The sequence below is a fragment of the Monodelphis domestica genome, chromosome 4 (assembly GCF_027887165.1).
Source record: "Monodelphis domestica isolate mMonDom1 chromosome 4, mMonDom1.pri, whole genome shotgun sequence".
In the NCBI taxonomy this organism is placed as follows: domain Eukaryota; kingdom Metazoa; phylum Chordata; class Mammalia; order Didelphimorphia; family Didelphidae; genus Monodelphis; species Monodelphis domestica.
This window is the reverse complement of record NC_077230.1, coordinates 27019867-27041612: the sequence shown is the minus strand read 5'-3', so window position 1 is coordinate 27041612 and position 21746 is coordinate 27019867. Positions and strand designations below refer to the sequence as shown.

At 33.6% G+C, this 21746-nt stretch overlaps 1 protein-coding gene across 4 annotated transcripts in view; it reads right to left on the bottom strand.

Moving 5' to 3' along the window:
• Positions 1-21746, bottom strand: part of CFAP47 (cilia and flagella associated protein 47) — an 886918-nt gene that overhangs the window by 663286 nt on the left and 201886 nt on the right. For all 4 annotated transcript variants that reach the window (XM_016433371.2, XM_056826271.1, XM_007493353.3 and 1 more), the window contains one exon: positions 15814-15914. In XM_016433371.2, coding sequence (XP_016288857.2) covers positions 15814-15914 — 101 coding nt within the window. The remainder of the gene's footprint in view (positions 1-15813; positions 15915-21746) is intronic.

Below are 21746 nucleotides of genomic sequence, written 5' to 3'. Positions count from 1 at the left end.
ACAAGAAGAATAATTATTCTTATTCAATCCCTTGGATTTTTAAATACCATACTAAAAGATACTCAGACTAGATGTTCACACCAACTTTAATATAATGTTCTATATAAAGAAAAATAAGAAATATTTTTGAATGAACTTATTATATCCTTTCATTGCTTTGGACTCAGCACTCCTATTGGTTTTCATTTTGCATATTTCAGTACATTTTATTCTAAGAGAAACATTTTAAAATTTATCTTAAATTTGAATTAAGGCATCAAGTTCAATATTACATAAATATTTTTAAACAGTTGTTAAGACATGATTTAATTATATTTTATATAATTTGGTAAGGTAATGAAGTATCTTTTCATGTAAACATTAAATATTTTTATTTTTAATTTATTTTTTAATGTTTATAATCTTTCTATACCCACTAGTTCTTTAGGATCACTATTAACTAAGACTAATATTTAAAAAGTATTCTGCTGTTGACATATATAATATGAATAAATCCTCTAAAACTTTTTAAAACCTCTGCAATTATTAGTTTATTAGTATCATCCAGGATTCAGATGTTCAATATTCCTCCTGAAATTATATACAAATGCAAAACTGAAATTAGAATATGAAAGTCAAAATTGTATAATAAAAACATACTTCATCACAAAAGCATGTAAAAGTACAAGAATGCTATTTTAAAACACTGGCACTTGAGAGAACCATAATTTCAAAACCACAAAATTGCCAAATTATCTCCCCAAAAGGTAAGCAGATAAACATAAATGGTCAGTTTTAATGAGTACAGTTAGCTTTGATTTTAGAAGGGAAAAAATATTTTATCAAATTAGGTGTTCAGTGTTTAAACAATTTACCATAATGCCAAATGTTAAGTGTATTTTCCATCAAGATCAATTTTTTTAAAGAGAGTCAAATATTACAATTACCCATAAACCCCAAAGGGGAAAAAACACCTCACTTTAAATGAGACTTTCATTTTATTTGTGACTGACAGATCAAATCTGAATTTTCAGTTTTAAGAATCTAAAGTTTCCCAAGGGCCATTCACTGCCATCTCCTTCATACTAAGCCTACTTAGTCTTTAGTAAGTCTACTGCCAAAGATAAATGTGGCAGTCTTGCATTTCCACTCATGCCTTTTGAGGCATAGTCTCAGCTTTTCTGAAGTTCAGGAATTATAAACCTAACTTCATTTACATAGTAATAAAGTTGTAAATGTTGTATAATCTCCCACATAAAGATCAGAACATTCCCCTCTCTTGGTCCTTCTGGGAACTTTAGTATGTTTCCCAAATAATTCCATGCTGCTGATTTCTATATTCTCTACTTGGTAAATGTTGTAATTGGATAGAATACCGTACTGTGTGAAATTTGAGTTTATTAACTGGGAACTTCTGATTTCCAGTTATGAAAGAACATTGTTTCTATACAAGTTTTATTACCCCATCAAGATTATGCAGGGTATGTGGGTCAAAGCTTTTATTCAATCAACTAATTATATGAAAAGATGAAGACTTTAATAATTCATGTGATCCCAAATGGACATACAAAAAGCAAAGATGAGTTTCCCCTCAAAAAGAAGTTATGATTTAAGGGCACCTATGAAAAGGACAACAATACTAATGAAAAAACTGTATTTACTTAGAAGCATTCACAGTGTCAACAAAACAGCTGCAACATTTTTTGCAATTACAGTGATATTCAGTTAACAGAACAACAATTATTTCATATGCTGCATCAAAGACAACTGAAGATGAAAATGAACTATGTCTTATATATAACTAATTTGTGCTGTGCACCAACAAAAGCCTACTTTAAATTTCCATGCCAAGTTACAACCCCCATACTGTACCAGGCAAGGTTAGTGGCTATTGATAATGTGTTAACTATCAAAAAAAAAAAAAGACACTGAACAGTTTAAAAACAAATCTTACACAGCCTTATGTTTCAATTTTTTTCTTCAAAAGGAGAGAGTTACATACAGGGGGCTTAAATGCTTTATAGACAAGAAAAAAACTCTTCTAAAAACAACTGCATCATAATAATCATCTTCCTCATTCTCCTCGTCTTCATCTTCCTCATCTCCTTCCTCCTCCTTTTTCTTGCTCTTCTCAGCTTTGACAACTTCTACCTTTTTACCCATGTAAATGACAGTATGTAGTAATATCCTTTTCATACTTTTCCTTCAACTTAGCTACCTTCTTTTCAAAAAGTTGTTTGTCATCTAAAGCAGTATTAGTCCACATTTCTCCCAATTTTTTGTCCAGACCTCCTATAGAAAGACCAGGATGCTCCCTTTTGATTTTTGAACAATACTCGGAACAGAATAAGAAAAATGCTGAAGGAGGCCTCTTCAGTGCATTGGGATCCTTAAACTTCTTTTTTATTTCTCCTTTTGGTGGTATGTAGATTTTCATTTTTCTTTCATAACGAACCTCATCAGCTTTTGCCATGTCCTCAAATCTTCCTTTCCTTTAGCTGACATTTGTCTTCAACCTTTCCGAGTATTTTTTAGAAAATTCCAAATTCACAGGAGCATCTGGGTGCTTCTTCTTGTGTTCCTTGTGTGCAGGTTTGCACAAAGAAGGCATATAAACACATTTCCCCCCCCCAACTTCTTAGGATCACCTTGGCCCATTTTTTATTATTTTCCCTCAGCGCCATTCTGGCACTGTCTCTATCCCTCTCAAATTTTGATGGCTAGACTATGTTGGTTTTTCTTGAAATCCCAGATGTGCCTGGGTGTAGAATGTAGTATGCCTTAGAGGGAGCTAAAATTCAGGAGTGGCAATCAAGAAGTTAGGCAAGTCAATGATATTCTTGAAAATTTATTGATACAAAAGACCAGATTAAAAGCCAATGACTGATACAGCACCCTAGTAACTGAAGACACAAAATACTTGAGAGATGGTGCTTTTCATACTTGATGGATAATGCTACCCCACCCCACAAGTGAAAATACCCTTCAGATCAAACACACTTTGTATGGAGTCAAGTATGGTTTTATCTACTGACCTACAACTGTATCTACTGCACATTCTTTTTCTTAATGAAATTTTCTTTTTGTTACATGTTGGGTGATTTGTTTCACTCCAGTTCATAGCCAAAGTTAAGCCTAAATGACAACATTTGGCATAGCTTGGCAGAATTGGGGAGGAATAACCAAATGAATTATCACAAAGGTAAAGGTAATATGGAAGAAGAGGCTTGGGTGATCCAATGCCTAGAAGTGGTGGTCAAGTACCAAGTGACCATCATATTTCTGGCCTTTCCTCTCAATTAGAAAAAGAAGGGGCTTCCCATTGTGATTCCTATGTGATCAATCCAATGGTTACTTCAGAAGGCTGATAAAGATACCCCAAGGGCAAGCATTTCTTTAACATTATTAATGATCATAGAAAAGATGGACCACCAACATGAAGAAAATTAAAGAATACTGTGTGTATTTGGCAACTAGAAACAGAAGCCTGGAAGAAAGACTTGAAGACAGACTTATTTATGGAATTAATAAGAGCACAACTGAAGGGAGACCTTTCACTTGAACTTAAAGACAAAGGGTAACAGGATGGTCTCTGATCCAAAGGTCTGACTAGAAAATATATTGCATTTAGCAGGTACTGGGGATATAAGGAAAGATACTGGGAGAGAAACAAAGATGAGAAATGGAAACTCATCCTAGTATTAGAAATATTTTGTATTAACCCAACTGCCACACCTTGGGTTTTGACATCTTCTTCGAGGGAGTCTGGCTATCAAGGTAAAATGTGATCAGGGGATGCCTGGATTAGGTAAGATGCTTGCAGTCCTTCTAGGTTACATGGGGTAATAACATCATTTACTTTAAGGAGTTTAGGATATGATTCCTTTAAGAGGATGCTGATGATCTTAGGGGGTAGGAGACTGTTAAGATAAGTCTAATATAAAATCACCCCAAGCATAAAAGACCTTTCAGCCTTGCTCAAATCTAAAACATCCTATAAAAGCCTGTGTCTCACCTTGCTGGAAACAAGTCATATTTTTATCATACCAGAAAAGTCCCAATCAGGGTGCCCTAGTTACTACTGGAGGTCTTATGGAACAGATTGCTGAGAAGTGCATTGAACTCTTAGAATGGACATTGTGAAAAGGATTATATTAAAACACATGGAGCTTCTTGAACCATTTTGTTTAATTAATAGCAACAAATACTAGATCCCACAAGAGGCAAAAGTTATTTCCTCCCTGGTGATAGAGATGAAGGAAAATGAAATATTTTGCTGTACCAGTTTTTCCTTACAAATAAACTTGTTTAAGCAGTCAAGAAGGCAGATGGCACATGGAAGATTATAAAAGAAAACTGAAGAAAATGCCAATCTCTGAGACCACTTTTAACCACATCAATGTAGTACACCAATTAGCCTAGGTCTGGAGTAAATCTTAAGCAGTTTTGTTCTGTTTTTTGTTTTGTTTTGTTTTGTTTTGTTTCTGCATCCTCTCTGCACTTTTTTTCATTGTAAATTCTTTATTTAGTCAATTTAGAGCATTACTTCTTGGTTACAAGAATCATATTCTTTCCCTCCCTCCCCTAATCCCACCCTTTGTGTAGCGCACGGGCAATTACACTGGGTATTTATTACATGTGTCCTTGATCAAAACCTATTTCTATGTTGTTGGTGTTTGCACTAGGATGTTCATTTAGAGCAGCGGTTCTCAAACTCTCAATTTGTAGCAATGAGAATGCATAATGCATATCAGGTATTTACATTCCAAATCATAACTGTAGCAAAATTACAGTTTTGAAGTAGCCACCAAAATAATGTTTTGGATTGGGGTCACCACAACATAAGGAACTGTATTTCGAGGTCACGGCATTACAAAGGTTGAGAACCACTGATTTAGAGTCTACATCCCCAATCATATCCCCCCTCGACCCATGTAAACAAGCAGTTGTTTTTCTTCCCACAGTATTTCCTTTGAATGTGGATTGTGTTCTTTCTCATAGATCCCTCCAAGCTGTTCAGGATCACTGCATTGCCACTAATGGAGAAGTCCATTACATTTGATTGTACCACAGTATGTCAGTCTCTGTGTACCTCTCACTCTACATCAATACCTGGAGGTCATTCCCATGGAATTCCTCCACTTTATTATTCCTTTGAGCACAATAGTATTCCATCACCAACATATACCACAATTTGTTCAGCCATTCCTCAATCAAAGGGCATCCCCTCATTTTCCAATTTTTTGCCACCACAAAGAGAGCAGCTATGAATATTCTTCAACAAGTTATTTTCTTTATTATCTTTTTGGGGTACAAACGCAGCAGTGTTATGGATAGATCAAAGGGTAGAGAGTCTTTTATCACCCTTTGGGCATAGTTCCAAATTGACCTCCAGAATGGTTGGATCAATTCACTACCCCAAAAGCAATGAATTAATGTCCCAACTTTGCCACATCCCCTCCAGCATTCATTACTTTCTGTTGCTGTCATGATAGCCAATCTCCTAGGTGTGAGGTGATACCTCAGAGTTGTTTTGATTTGCATCTCTCTGATTATAAGAGATTTAGAACACTTTTTCATGTGCTTATTAATAGTTTTGATCTCTTTGGAAAATTGCCTATTCATGTCCCTTGCCCATTTATCAATTGGATAATGGCTAGATATTTTTGTACAATTGATTTAGCTCTTCATAAATTCCAGCAATTAGACTTTGCCAGAGGTTTTTGTTATGATGATTGTTTCCAATTTGTTACTTCCATTCTAATTTTGGTTGCATTGATTTTGTTTGTACAAAAACCTTTTTAATTTGATGTAATCAAAATTATTTATTTTACATTTTGTGTCTTTTTCTAAGTCTTACTTGGTTTTAAAATCCTTCCTTTCCCAAAGGTCTGACATGCATACTATTCTGTGTTCACCTAATTTGCTTATAGTTTCCTTCATTATGTTCAGATCATTCACCTATTCTGAGTTTATCTTGGTGGAGGGTGTGAGGTGTTGATCCAAACCTAATCTCTCCCACACTGTCTTCCAAATTTCCCAGCAGTTTTAATCAAATAGTGGATTTTTGTCCCAAAAGCTGGGACCTTTGTGCTTATCATAGACTGTCTTACTGAGGTCACTTACTCCAAGTCTATTCCACTGATCCTCCTTTCTATCTCTTAGACAGTACCATATTGTTTTGATGAACACTGTTTTATAGTATAGTTTGAGATCTGGTACCTTCCTTTGCATTTTTTTCCATTTCCCTGGGTATCCTTGATCTTTTGTTCTTCCAAATGAACTTTGTTATGGTTTTTTTTTTCTAAGTCAGTAAAAAAGTTTTTTTGGTAGTTTAATGGGTATGGCACTAAATAAGTAAATAAGTTTGGGTAGGATGGTAATTTTTATTATGTTTGCTTGTCCTACCCATGAGCAGTTAATGTTTTCCAATTGTTTAGATCTAGTTTTAGTTGTGGGAAAAATGTTTTGTAGTTGTGTTCAAATAGTTCCTCTGTTTTTTAATTATCCTTGTAATTTTATAATGTTGTACCAGATCATATGATTCCATAAACTAAGGCTTTAGATCAGATAGTATTCTGAATCAGTGATAAGATATGGGAGATCATCTCTAAGAAAATCAAGAGTACATCCCACTCAGTTAAGTTTTGGGGAATATATAGATGGGAAGGATACAGATGCTTCCTGATGTAGTTTAGAACAAACCACATATTAGCAACAAACACCAATAGCACAAATCACAGTAGAGTGGCCATCCTTGACAGGTTGCAGATATGCTAGAAACTGAAGTCTTCAGTGTAATTCCTGACACTTTTCTTTTTCTCCTGGTCCAATAAGCCCATGTGCATGAGAATCTTGCTCTTTACAATTACTATTTCACCTAATTCATCAATATCTTTACCTGCTAGAAGAGAAGCATAAGTATCTAGACTTTGTGAGCTATCAATCCAGTAAGGAAAATAAATTGAAAGGCAGTTCTGAAAATATCTTTTAGAGAGCATTGAGAAATTTAGAAAATAAGATTTTCATCTCTTTCATTCCTGAGAAGTAGCCCTTGGCATGATTGGCATGATAGAATTGTCTAAAGTCTAGGAAAACAGGACCACTCACTTAAAGGTGCTCTCATTTCAAGTTAGTACCAGTTACAGAATTTTACTAATGTCTCCTCCAGAAAACAATTGTTTGTGGGGAATGTCAGCATCCAACAGAGACAGTATAGACCTCCTATTGAATTGAAGAAGCATACTAATATCCTTTTGAAAATGGCAATGTTGAAGAATGGATCCATCATCTAAATGGTCAAGAATCATATTGTACTAGGCTGAGGACCATATGAATACCCATTTTTCCCCTGAAGAATTATGCTCAGTTTTGCTAGGTAAGTGATTCATGGTTGAAGTCCTAGCTCCTTTACCCTCTGGAATATCGTATTCCAGGCCCTGTGATCCTTTAATGCAGAAGCTGGTAAATCTTGTGTTATCTTAACTGTGGCTCCACAATATTTGAATCATTTCTTTTTGTCTACTTGTAATATTTTATCCTTGGCCTGGGAGCTCTGGAATTTGACCATAATATTACTTGGAGTTAGATTTTTAGGATCTCTTTCAGGAGGTAATTGGTAGATCCTTTCCATTACTATTTTGCCCTGTGGATATAGAATATCAGAACAATTTTCTTTGATAATTTCTTGACAGTTGCTGTCTAAGCTCTTTTTTTGATTATGGCTTTCATTTATTATTCTGAATTATTATTATTACTACTAATTCAATCATTATTTATCACCAATTTATATTTCAGTTCAAATGTCTTTCCAATGAGATATTTCACATTTTCTTCTTGTTTCATTCTTTTACCTTTGATTGTTTCTTGATGTCTTGTGCAGCCATTAGCTTCCATTTGCCCAATTCTAATTTTAAGCATGATTTTCTTTAGTCAGTTTTTTTATCTCCCTTTCCATTTGGCCAGTCCTACTTTAAGAGTTCTTTTTATTTTTGGACCTACTTATATAAAAATATGCATAGTAACTCCCTTTGCAGTGACAAAGAATTGGAAATTGAGGGTATGTCAACCAATTGGGGAATGGTTGAACAAATAGTGGTGCATTTTGGTGATGGAATACTATTGTGCTATAAGAAATGATAAGCAAGATGATTTCAGAAAAATCTGGCAATATCTGCAAGAACAGATTAAGAGTGAAATAATCAGAATTGGGAGAACATTGCACATAGTAACAGCAATATTGTATGATGATTATCTCTGAAAATGTGGCTATTCTCAGCAATTCAATGATCTGGGACAATCCTTAATTATTTATGACAGGGATGCTATCCAATTCCAGCAAAAGAACTGTTGCAATCATCTTTCACATCACTGTAATTGTGGTTTTGTTTCAGGATTTTGATTATGTATGACCAATATAAAAGTGTTTTTGCATGACAATAGCAATATTTTTTAAAGAGTTCTTTTTCTCAATGAATTTTGGTACCTCTTTTTTCCATGTGACAAACTTTGCCTTTTAAGAAGTTTTTCTCTTTAGTGTATTTTTGTATATCTTTTTTTCCATTTGGTCACTTCTGATTTTAAAATATTCTTCTCTCCATTGAATTTTTATGCCTCTTTTACCAACTGACCTATTCTGATTTTTTAAATATTAATTTCTTCAGTATTTATTCTGCCTCCTTTACCAAACTGTTTATTTTTTTTCATGATTTTTCTGTATCACTCATGATCCTTTCCCCATGTTTTCTTTCCCCTCTCAATTTTGATTTTTAAAATCCTTTTTGAGCTCCTCCATTGACTCTTTTTGGACTTGAGAACAATTTATATTTTTCCTGGATGTTTTGGATATAGCAGTATTTTCTTTGTTGTCTTCTGAGTTTCTGTTTTGGTCTTTCCTGTCACCAAAATAACTTTCTATGTTGAGTTTCTTTTGTTGTTGTTTACTCATTTTCCAGTCTTTTCTTTTTCCTCTTAATTTAAAAAATTATTAAAGTTTGTCTCTTTAACTTGGATGAAGGGAGCCCTGTTTCAAGCTTCATGTTCTTTGTGCAGCTGCCTTCATAGCTGGTTCTAAGGATCATCTGATTTCGTTTCTTCCTAGGTGGTGTGCTGTAAGCATAGGTGTGCTTTATATACGCCCAGCACATACTATAGTCTGTGAGTAATCACAAGCAATTTTTTTTCTGCCTTGAAATTGTGACCAAGGTCCCCTGATTTCATGACTGCTAGCACTGATGTGTGCTAGTGCTCCTCTTTATCCTGAAACCATGACCCAGGACTACACCCTGGATCTGAATATGGGTAATGCAATAAGCATCTTGCACCCAGGGCCAGCAAAGCCCCTATAATCGCCTTCTGAGTAGTTGTCCAACACCCCCTTTACCATCCGTGGCTGAGAGCTCTGGAAGCTGATTTATTGCTGATTCACGGCCCCCCCATACCCAATGCTACAGTGGGGCCTACCTTGGCATGCTTCTTTGCACTCCACTTCCCACACCCAATGCAATAGATATTTTATACCAGGGTTCTAAGTTGTTTGGAGCTGAAAAATTATTTCACCCCATCTTTTTGTGAGTTATGCTGCTCCAGAATTCATTCTGGAGGCATAATATCAGAGTTTTTTTGGAGCGTAATTTGATAGAGATCTGATGGGTCCATGTACTTCTACACCATCTTGGTTCCACCTTTCTGACATTTATAATATGATTTTAAAATGCTATGTTTCTTATTCGCCTAAGGAACTGAATGTCACTTACCAGAATTATGTGTATGACAAATCATCTCTATCATAGGAAAAGGAGGGCTCTCTGTCTACTTCAGGAGTTTCTTGACTCCAGACTATAGGAATACTTATCTTCTAAGGACAGTCTTCTCTCAAAATAGTTCTACTTTGTAAGAAATAAACAAATATCTAGGACATAATCTTTAGCTGAAAACTGATTTTACTAATGGGTAAATAGAATCAGTGGTCTCATCATTCCCAATCTATGGTGAAAGATATCTTGTGGATACAAATTATTTATTAACAAAATCCGCATTCTCAAAGTATGTTAGCTAATAGGTGATAAATTCTAGTAAAAGGTCCAAGCAATTTATGATCTTATAACAATACCTTCAGACATTAACTCTTAAGAAGAGACTGAAAGATAAATCAAGTAATCTCTCAGAGTTATAAAACCTGAGAACCCTCTAATTGACATAAGTTCCTAGAAAAGAAAATACTATTCCTGCTTTTACTTTTCTTCTGTTATCTTTATTCATAATCAGGAGATAGTAAAGATGTATACTTAACATAAGAAGATTTATAATAGGAGCTCTTAAGCTAACTCTCCATACCTGCTCCATAACTACTTATAAGCAGTTAATTAAGAACTGAAACTAGACTTTCTAACATCCTAGTTACATATACTATTTAAAGGATTATAGGAGATGAATTAGTTTTATACTAAATGATATAAAAAGAAATTAACTGAAATAAATGAAAGTTTAAGTTCTTCAGCTTGGACCTCTTCTATCCTTCTTTTCTCTATTCTCAGTTCAATCTCTCAAGTTTTGAGGTCCCAACCTCCAACCGAATTCTATATCACCCAAAGAAATATCTTAAGACCCACTTAAGTTTACAAGTCTAAATTCCCTAGGATAAATTAGATGAGTCCTTCCCAGAAAAGAATTTACAGGTCCATGAAACTACTAGAAGGTGCCTTGCTTCCTAATGACATGAGAGCAATGAAACAGACTCTGTATAATTTGGTGACAATCCTAAGTCCACCGATGAAAGTGATTCCTTAACTGGCTCCCAACATGAAAAGGTAACAGAGGCTTCTAAAGTGGCAAAAATTTGTATCACCACTCATCTGGCTCAAAGGGTAGAAGAGGTCCTAGTGAGTGTAAGTTAAAGGCAAATCTTGGTATCTCCCCTGGCACAGGGACAAGATACATGCAAAAGGGTAATGAACGTTTAGCTACCTTATTAGAGATGACCCTGACATATTGAGAAGTGTAATTTATAGTTTGGAACTGATGTTCCAGGTAATATCAGGAGATCCTCTAAGAACTACCCCCAATATTAGCATATAGAAAAATCAAAGTACATTCATTCTAAAGGAAAGAGCCAGTCTGGGTTTTCTGATCTTCATTCTTCTCCATATTTGATCAACTGGTACCAATCTCCTTAAAATAACTGGCATGTTGTTAGCATTATATATTTATTCTTGCTACTGATTTTTCTGCTTAACTTTTTTTGTGGCTGTTCAGACTGATTTTCTTTGCAGACCAGGAAAAAACTAATGGTGAATTCTAGTTCCAGAGGGAGAACAGTCTTTTATTGACTAGGAAGATTTTTTTATTCTATTTCAATGAAAATTTTAAAATAAAGATTTGAATCTACAACAGAGATTAGACAAGACATTTAGCAGAAGATGGGAGCAGATGGTGACCAAAGGGGAAGTGTCTGGCAAAGAAAGTCATGTAATAGCAGTAATGACCAATGATAAAAAGAACTTCTGAAAAAAGACAAAAGTGCTTCTTTTTTCATGCTGACTTTCCCTATTAAGAGCTAAAAAAGGAAAATTATCCAATCTCTCCTAAAGTGCTTATTTCTGGCAGGTGCTTTATATATAATTTCCTTTATGTCTCTAAGCTATTTCTACTCCCTGGCTTGATTTCATATAAAAATTATAATGAATCAAAACTCCTTTTTTGGTATATATCTATATATTAATTGCCTTTTAGTGGGTGTGGAGAAAAGACAGACATTGACAATAGTTTGGATATAGGAGAGGAGTCAGTTGGAAAGAACAAGGAGTCAAAGATGAAACTTAAGTTGTAAGCTTGGCTACCTGGGAAGATGGTGGTGCTATCAGCAGTAATAGTAAACTTAAAAAGAAGGAAAAGTTTAGAGGCAAAGATAATCAAGTCAGTTTTAAACATGCTGAGTTTAAGAAATCTATGAGACATCCATTTTCAGATGTCCAACAGGCAGTTTAAGCCAAGTATAGTAGCATCCACCTGTAATTCTCACTACTGAAAAAGCTAAGGTGGTAGTTTATTTTAGCAGAGGATTTCCGAACTATAGTAGGGTTACAGTTGATCAGTGTATTTAATAATAATAAGTCATCTGTCTGATAAGTCCAGAGGAATGGGAGTTGGGTACAAAGGTCCCTACAGGGGAGTGAATCAGCACAAGTCAGAAACTGAGCAGACCAAAAACTACAATTTGATGAGAAGGTGGATTGTTCCCTTTGTATTTCTAGCCTAGTTGAGAAAGAGATTCATCTTCTACACAGATAGAAAGACAGGTAGTCAGGCAGGCAAATAGACAGACAAATCAAAGACTATAGGTGATATAGAACTATAGTTCAAGAGATTAGGAAATGGATAAATCTAAGATTTATCTATATGGAAATGATCTTTGAATTCATGAAAGCCTAGTAAGTATCTAAGACCAGATTGAAACTCTGGTGTTCCTGATTCCAGGCCCAGACACCTATTCACTGCATCAACTAGCTGATCTCTTACCTTCTAAATTACTAATAAGAAGAGGAATAAAAATTAAAATAATTCTAGGGTTTTATTTCATATGGATCAAATTAACAAAAGTGACAAAAATTGACAATGATGAAAATTAGAAGAATGTCAAGCACACTAAGGCAGTACTTAAAGAATTGTGCATTGGTCCAGTCATTTCATTTTTTTAATAGGATTATACTTGAAAAGTCAGTAATCTGTAGACACTTTTGATATAGTAATATCATTATGAAAAATGTACTCTGATAAGATCAAAGACAAAAGGAAAGGTTTCATATTAATAAAAATATTCAGCAATACTTTTCTAGCATCAAAAACAAAACAGAACAAAGTGTGTACAAATCAACTGAGAAATAGCTGAACAGCTTGTGACATATAAATAAAATGGAATATTATTATACTCATGAAAAACAAAAACAAATTCAGAAATCATAGGAAAATTTTGTTTGATTGGTTGGTTAAAGGTGTTGAAATCATCCTTGACACTTAAATGACTCAGAGAACTAAAGGCTTAGGCCACTGATATAGTTTCTTCTTGGCCTAGGGACAGGTAGCCAGGTTACAAGGAAAAAGGGAAGGAAAAGGAATAAGCATGGATTAATTCTGTGAAGATTGGTTTTAGCTATCTCCAGATCATAACAATGAAGATACTTAGCTCTTCCTTTATTGTGAAGATTAAATTGTAATTCCCTGATTGTAACAATGAAGGTACTTAGCTCTTCCTTTATTATCTATTATTATTATTATTATTATCTAATTTTAGATTTTAATCCCCAAAAAGTGGTAACTCAGTATTTGAAGTAGATCTATCCATTTTAATCTACAAAAGTGTTAACTCAGTATTTGAAGTAGATCTACCCATTTTAACTACAAAAAGGTGTTAACTAATTAAAAAAGGTAAACTAACCAAAAAAAGGTGTTGACTAACCACAAAAAGGTGTGAACACTCATTTCATGCATTGAGTGGGAGGTCTGTGACCCACTTGTGGATGAATGGGAAGTCCTAGAGAGGAATGTCTGCTGTGATTGCTGGACATGAAATTTAGGGGAGGTGACACAAGAGAAAAAGATCTTTAAAAAGAGGACCAGAGGCCAGAAGAAGATATATTGGAGATTCATGTTTGATCAAAGAACTCTCACTTGGAGGAGAGACTGGAAGACAGACACTCAGGCCTGGCTGTGGAATTGGACCCCTGGAGGAGCTCATGCAGGAGACCTCAGACTGCTTTCCTTTTAGATGATCACCCTTGGTGAGTGAAAGACTGACTTAGTGAACCTGCCTTTCTGGAGGTGTGAACCTCTGAGAAAGACCCATAGTCTTGAGATTCTTTTCCTTGATTAGGCCCTTAGAATTTCTACCTGGCTGGGAGGAAGCTGGAGTTTTCTCTTTTTATCTCATTCCTTAATATCTTCCCTCTATTGTAAATAAACTACCAAAAATTCCATTTACTTTAGTAATTCATTTTGGGATTTAGAAATTAAATCCCTGGTGACCAACAATTAAATATTCAAGTCCAACGACAAATAAATTTAACAAGTCCCTACTGTATGTCAGGCCCTCTGATAAGTACTTTATGAATATTGTCTCATTGATTCCTCACATTTCTGTGAGTGAGTTAGATGCTATTATCACCCCCAGCTGATGAAACTGAGGGAAATAAAGGTTAATTCATAGAGTCACACAATTAAGAAATATCTGAGTTTACCAAATTCAGATATGCCAACATACCAGCAATAACAACCCTGGCAAAGAGAAACTACACTTAGCTCAACTGATTTTCTATCCCTGCTGAATATCCTTTCCTTACTTTGATTATCCTTCTACCATCATGTCTAAAGCAATTTTCTTTTGTTAACTGTGAGCTATTTCTACAAGTGTTTCATTGAGTTCCATACTGAACCAGAGGCAACAGGGAAACATGTCCTACTACTCTTAGAAAGACTTGTGTGAACTGGGGTAGAAAGAAGTAAACAAAAACAGAAGAAAAATCTATACAAAAACAACAGTATTGTAAAGGAAAACAAAAAAAAACATAAAGATAACAAAACTGTGATCAATTCTGGAAGCAATGGTGACCTCAAAGAAAGTATTCTCCCTCCTCTTGGCAGAGATATGGAGAACTAAAGGTATAGAATGAAGCTAATACTGTCCATGGACATGTGGAATTATTTTCCTTAACTTGAATTCTTTATTCCAAGGGAAGATAGTATTGGAAGCCAATGATGAATAGCTCTGTTGTATTTTTTAAAGGCTCAGATATAAGAGGAATATAATTTGGTAATGCAATCAAAGTAGAATTTACCTAAATGTACTTCCAGGACAGCAATATGGACCTAGGCAAGAAAGTTAAAAGAGATCAAGATAATAACATGGCTGACTAACCCTACTTTACTGCCTCCTTATGTAAGAGCTCTCTCAGTAATTCTGAACTTACTCCATCAAAAGAGGAATAAGTTGTGAAAGATTCTGAGAGTTGTCTTTTCATCAAGAAAAGAAGAGAAGATTTTTATGCCAATGTAAAAACTGTTGGGTAGAAATTCTCCTACAGTGCTCCCTGGAAGGCAAACAAAACCTAACAAAAACTGACAAAATATATTATCAAGAAAGGTAGAAATGTTTCATCAAATCATAAAAATTAATAATATAGAATATAAGTTCCTTGAGGTCTAGAATATCTCATTTTTATATTTGTATTTCCATATCTTAGCATAATGCTTAGTACATGTTTTACAAAAATAATTAATACCTACTAATTAACACAAAACACCAGGAGAAAACTGATAACAAATTTTTTTAGTAAATTGGTTCGAAATGAAAATGACATTTTTATTCAATTCAAATCTCTTGAAGAAGAAGGGGCTGGATTATGTCTTAAACTCTCTGGGCTTCCGTTTTCCAAAGTGTGAAATGACGAAGTAGAGATAGAGAACTTTTGAGGGTGTTCCCAGGTCTAAAATTCTGTGGTTCTAGCATGATTTTACATTTGAAAATTCAAGAGAAAGATGAGATATAAATAAAATTTTAATATCTTCAGATTAAAGGAACTCATGAAAATTTGTTGCATTGTTTATGGTATTGATAGTGAAGCTAGTACATTTCAGAAAAAAAAGAAAAACTCAGAGATATAACTTACTAAAAATAACTGTGGCGTTAACAAAAACATAAAATCCCCTGAATCATTTATTTCTCATCTTTTTGTCAATCAATCAATATGGTTCAGATAGAGAAGTGGTAAGAAGTAAATTTCTCCCTTTTAGTTCTAGCATAGTTTATCTCTTAAATAACAAGAATATGCTAAATTAACTTACCCTGTTTCAATATAACCTTTTGATCATCGAGATGATATGCCAAGTATGGATAAACAGTAAGAAGGCAGTTTTCTGCTACTGCAGTAATCTGAATTGCAAACCTAAATGCAAAAGAAAATTTCAAAACTTTATCCATTGATTTTAATTTTAAAATATATTTCTATTTTTCTTCAGTAAACCAAATATATGTATATAGAGATAAAGCATGAAATATATTTAAATCTTAAATGTAAATATTGGTAATGATAGTAACACATAAAATGTTTAAAAGTAAATCTTTTATTCTTAAAATTCTTTAAACACAATAGAAATTGGATTTTCAATTTTAGTTTTAAAACATGTCAGATGTTTCATATTTATCACAAATATGAATCTCAAGGACTCATCAGATATGGGCAATTTAAAGTAAAAAGAGATTCCAAAGTTAGCTCATCTCACTTTCTCCAGCATCTATGATATGTTTTCCTTGAATACTTCCAGGATCAAGCCTCCCCCTTTAAAAAATAGTCTGATCCATTTCTGCCTAGCTGTATTAGAAAGGTATTAGGTTGAATTAAAATCTGTTCCTTTATTTGCCTATGCCAAACTGATATGTTTCTTTTTGACCTATTTCTCTTCTTTTATTGTATAATCTTACCAATTCTAATAGCTCAAATTATAGCCTTTATGCAGATAAATTTGAAACCTATTATCTCCCTCTCATTTAAGATCTAGCCCCATATCTCGAGTTTCCTGCAGAACATCATTTGGATATTCTACTGACACAAAAGTTCTCCACCATTTAAAATTAAACAAATAATTCTTTTTTTTTTTTGCAAACCTTGACTTCACATACCAAGGATTATTATCATTATCTCCAAATATCTTCTTCTAGGTAACTTTTACATTTATGTTGATGTTACTCATCCCACCAATATCAAGACTTAAATCATGTGAATCATTCCTGTTTTTCCTTTCTTTCTCCACCCTTTTTTTGAATCAATTGCCAATTCCTGTCAAAATCTATCTCTGAATTTTGTTCCAACATCCCCTCTCTTTCTATTTATATTGTCCTAGTTCAGGGTCTCACTACCTTTTCCCTAGTTTACTACCTGGTTTCCTTATCTCCTAGTCTACCTTTACAATCAACCCTTCACATCACTACTAAAATAGTCTTCCTGATACAGAAAAGAACTTCTCTGGCCTAAAATCTTCAGCAGCTTTTCATTGGTTACCAAAATAAAATTTAAACTTTTTACCCAGACATTTAGCTTCCACAATATGACTCAAATCTAATATTCTCATTCATTTCATGACATTATTCATATACTCGTAAGATATATGGCTTCATCAAGAAAAGGACTATCAGCATGTAGGTCAATGCCCTGGTAAATAATAGACAGCAAATATTTGATGACTGGTTGACTGATTGACACACTCTGTGTTCCAGCTCTAAGGGTGTTCCCCATTTAGAATTCCAGAGAATTGAATGTTAAGACGTGGAAATCCTTCAAAGCATCCCCAACTTTGAAAGGGATTCCAATACTTTAATAATAGAAGACCAATAGAAACAATTAATTTGATCCAGGACATAGATTGACATAATATCTTTGGCCTCAGACACTTATTTGAATAATATCCAGGAGGAATCTACAAAATAATCTAAAGTTTACAGAACCATAAATTCAGGGGTGATCCTTCACTATAACAATCCAATTTAACAAAAAAAATGGTCAAATAAGAGACACTTTCCCTCTCCTAATCTCTTCATGGCAGGAAACAAATCTCTCAAGAAGTCCTGAGAGATCAGGAGAGAAGGATCTTTCCAAAAGCACACAAGTAGCATTCTATTATATATGGACACTGTAACAACTGAGATTAAAAAGCAAAGTAACACCCAGCTGATTCTGAGACTGTAGCCACACATTGGACAATGAGCCCAAAAGATATAGGGGAGATGGATTTATCTAGCACAGTAAACAACCAACTCAGCACTGCCTAGACAAAACTGCTGATCATTCATTGTTCTACACAAAATCTTCCTTTAACTTCTGAGCAACTTCTTCAGCTGAGATACTGTGCTTTAGTGGGGGGGAAGCAGGAAAGTATCAATCGAGTAGTAGTAAAAGTCATCCATCTTCAACACCTAGACTAGAAGCCCTAGGCTTAAGATCACTGACATATTGTATGACACTTTGAGCAAGTCACTTAAATTCTTCATCATTGAGGCATCTCTGAGACTATGTGCTGCAGTAAACATGCTAATCTGCATAGGAAAAGGAAGTTCTTCATCTAGAAATTCCATGTACTAAAGAAATCTCTTTAAAAATAGAAATTATATCAAGAGAAAAGAATAAACGACCAAAACATAGTAGTAAATAAACACAATGTTCAGGTGTTTGATGAACTCAAGAAATCAGACTAATGGGATAAGAATCCTTATCTGACAAGAATTTCTAGAAAAATTAGAAAGCAGTCTGGCCAAAAAAACAAATTAGAGTTTATAGTGGCATCTTCAAAATAACCCATCAGCATGCATTAATAAATACCAATGCGCCAAACACTTCTAATTTCTAGGGATGTTGTTCAGTAGGATTCAATTCTTCAAGACCTCATTTAGAGTTTTCTTGGCAAAAATAAAAAAAATATTTCCCACTTTTTTCTCCAGCTCATTTCATTTTATGGATGAAGAAACTGAGGTAAGTAGAATTAAGTAACTTGTCCAGTCACATAGATACTAAGTATCCGAGGCTAGATTTGGACTCTGAAAGAGAAATTTTTCAGACTCTGATCTCTAAGGATGAAGAGAAAAAAGGAATAAAGAAACAATTTCTGCCTTCAAGGAGCTTATATTCTTTCAGAGAAAATATCAGCAAATCAGCATAAAGAAAATAAAAACAGAAAATACATATTCAGTAAAGACAAGGTAGGGGAGGTCACTACTACTGATGGGTTAGAAAGGGCTTATGTAAAAATGATGCTTGAGCTGACTCTTGAAAGCAAAAGATTCTCTGAGGTGAAGATGAGAAGGGAATGACTTCTAAGCATAGGCAAATAAATGACCAGAGCAAAGGGACAGAGAGGGAAATGGAGGGTCATCTATAAAAAAACGGTCAGTCTGGCCAAATCAAAGCACATGGTAGAGGGGGAAATATAAAAATAAGGATGAAAAAATAGATTTGGGCAATGTTTGAAGGCAAAAAAGAGAGATGCTTGAGTTTATTGAATAGAAAAATAATAATTCGGATCTGAATTTAAGAGAAATGATTTTGGTAGCTGTCATAAAGAAGGAATTGGAGTAGGGAGAGACTTGAGACAGGGAGAAAAATTAGAGGGCCACTGGTTTATACAAACAAGAGATAATGAGTACCTGAACTAAGGTGGCAACTCTACTAGTAAAGAGAAGATGCTATCAGACATGAAAGATGTGGAAGAGGGAGAAATAGCAAGATTTGGCAACTGATTGGATACGGACAGTGAATGAGAGTGAGGAATCAAAGATAATGTCAAGGATATTAATTTTACATTATTTCCCAAAATAATCTGCAAAAGGATATGTGAGCCAAATATTATGTTAGCATTTTAAAACAATTAGAGAACAGAAAGAAGAACCTTGTGGATCTTTGGTAGGCAGAAAATTTTAAAGGAATACAAGAGTTCACAAGAAACAAAATGATGTATTCCAGTTGTATAAAAAGTTGCAAAGTTTTACACAAACAAAATAAATTCAAGCAGAATTAGGAACATTAGGGAAATATTCACATTTAATATCTTGAATAAAAGACCAAGATACATAGAAAATTAATGTGAATATAAAAGAATTAGATGCATTCCCCACTACATTAGTATTCAGTCTCTGAATACTTAATCAACAGAATTGCAAATTATAAACAAACATTTGGGAAAATCCCCAAACCACTACTAATAAGAGTGAATATTATAGCAACTCTAAGACTTTACCTTACACCTATTAATGAGATGATAAAGTTAGAAACAGGAATTAAATAGGAATTTAAGTGAGAAAAATAGAAATTAAAGAGATAATTTAAAAAAAGGAATACTCATTGCTCAGACAGATAAGAAAAGGGAGGCATATTGATGAAGTTAGTGGAACTATGGATTAGTTGAATTATTTTGAACAATAATTTGGAATCATTTTTAAAATTAATAATTGTTCATACTCTTTTGTCCCAGAAATCCTTTTTGTAGGCAAGTACTCCAGTGGTGGTGAAGTAAAAGAAGAAGATTCCATAATTATCAAAATAGGTACAAAAATCTCTTTTATGGATACAAAGTTGAAAAGAAAGGAGATGTTTACCAATTAGAGAATGTCAGAACTACACCACATTGATTTTTTTAATAAATTTTTTATTTTTTAATTTATTTTTTTAAATTTGAGTTCTAAATTTTCTCCCTCCAATCCTTTCATCACTCACTAAGAAGCAACATATCAATTATAGAATTGAAATGATACAAAATATATTTACATGATACATGCCATGTTGATATAATAAAATATTACACCAGAAGAAATTATGAAAATGAGGAATTTTGGGGCATGTAAGGTATATACAAAATGCTGAAAAGGGGAAAAAGCAGAATCAGGACAATATACACAATGACCTAAAGGTGAGCTGAACTCACAATAAAGGCAAGAATCATTTGTCTTAAGAAGATAGATGATCAAAGATATCCTTCCTCCATTCAGGAGACATGCAAGGAACTATGAGTTTGAAAAGTTTCTTAGGTTGTCACATGTAATCAGAGTGCTGGCTTTGCTTAACTGTTTTTCTTTAAAACAGAAGGGTTTGTGGGATTGTGGTATCAAAACATATGTTGTATGAAAAAATACATCAATAAAATAGAACAAAATAAACTTTCAAATAAATATGTTGGCTAGATAATAAAAAAAAATCTTTCCAATTACTATATTACTAACTTTGCTCTGTATCTGTTAACTTTTTAAATGATATCGATTTCTCCCAACCAAAGTTCCTCTATTTATCCTAAAGTTAAAGTCTAAAACAGAAAAGATTATAATCTTGAAATTCTCTCTGCAGTCACATGTGTCTCAGTTTAATAATTTATTTTAATGGCAGATCTCTTATTATTTTTACTGATGCTTCATTATTTTCAACTGTTGTGTTCCTATGGAAATGTTAATTCTTTAGTATTCTAAATTTATATCAGATTCAGGATAAATTAAATCTAATCAAAGTATCTTAGATTATTTCTGCCAAGAAATCTGTGAAAAATATCAGTTGATAGTCAATATTACTGAGTGCTAGAATAGGTGCTTTGATAATGAAATCCTTAAAATAGATTGACACTATTATACAAATATCTTTACAATAGAAAAATGTATATTCTCCAATTAAATTAAAAATTACAGAGAGATATGATGGCTATCCAAAATCCAGCTCTTTTAATCAAGAGTTTGAAAACAAAATATAGTGAAAATATTTTTGGCAAATATTGTATCAATAGATGCTCAAATATAGCTTACATATTTTAAAATAATTTTGAAAAAATTACCTAAATTTAAATTTTTTAAGGAAAACATTTATGTTATAGCATTGATATTAATATTTCTAGACATTAGTCAATTATTGGTCATTTGGTCAATTATTTTCTACAAAATCATATGATCATATGAAATATTTGTCTAAATTGTCTATTAAACTTGACAAAAAGCTAAATCTAAAGATCATTGGACTTAATGGTGAGAAAAACATTAGAAATCCCCTAATCTCTGTCCCATGCTTTTATAAATGAGTTAACTTTTTTTTTCTCTTAGGAAGTAAGTTTTTATGAGAAAGGATTATTTCAAACTTTGTGACTGTATCCTCAGACTATAGCATATTGTTTGACACATAATAGGAGCTTTAAAAAGGCTTGTAAAGAAGAAAGAAAAGATCAAATTTAACATTCAAGAAGCTAGACCATTCATGAGG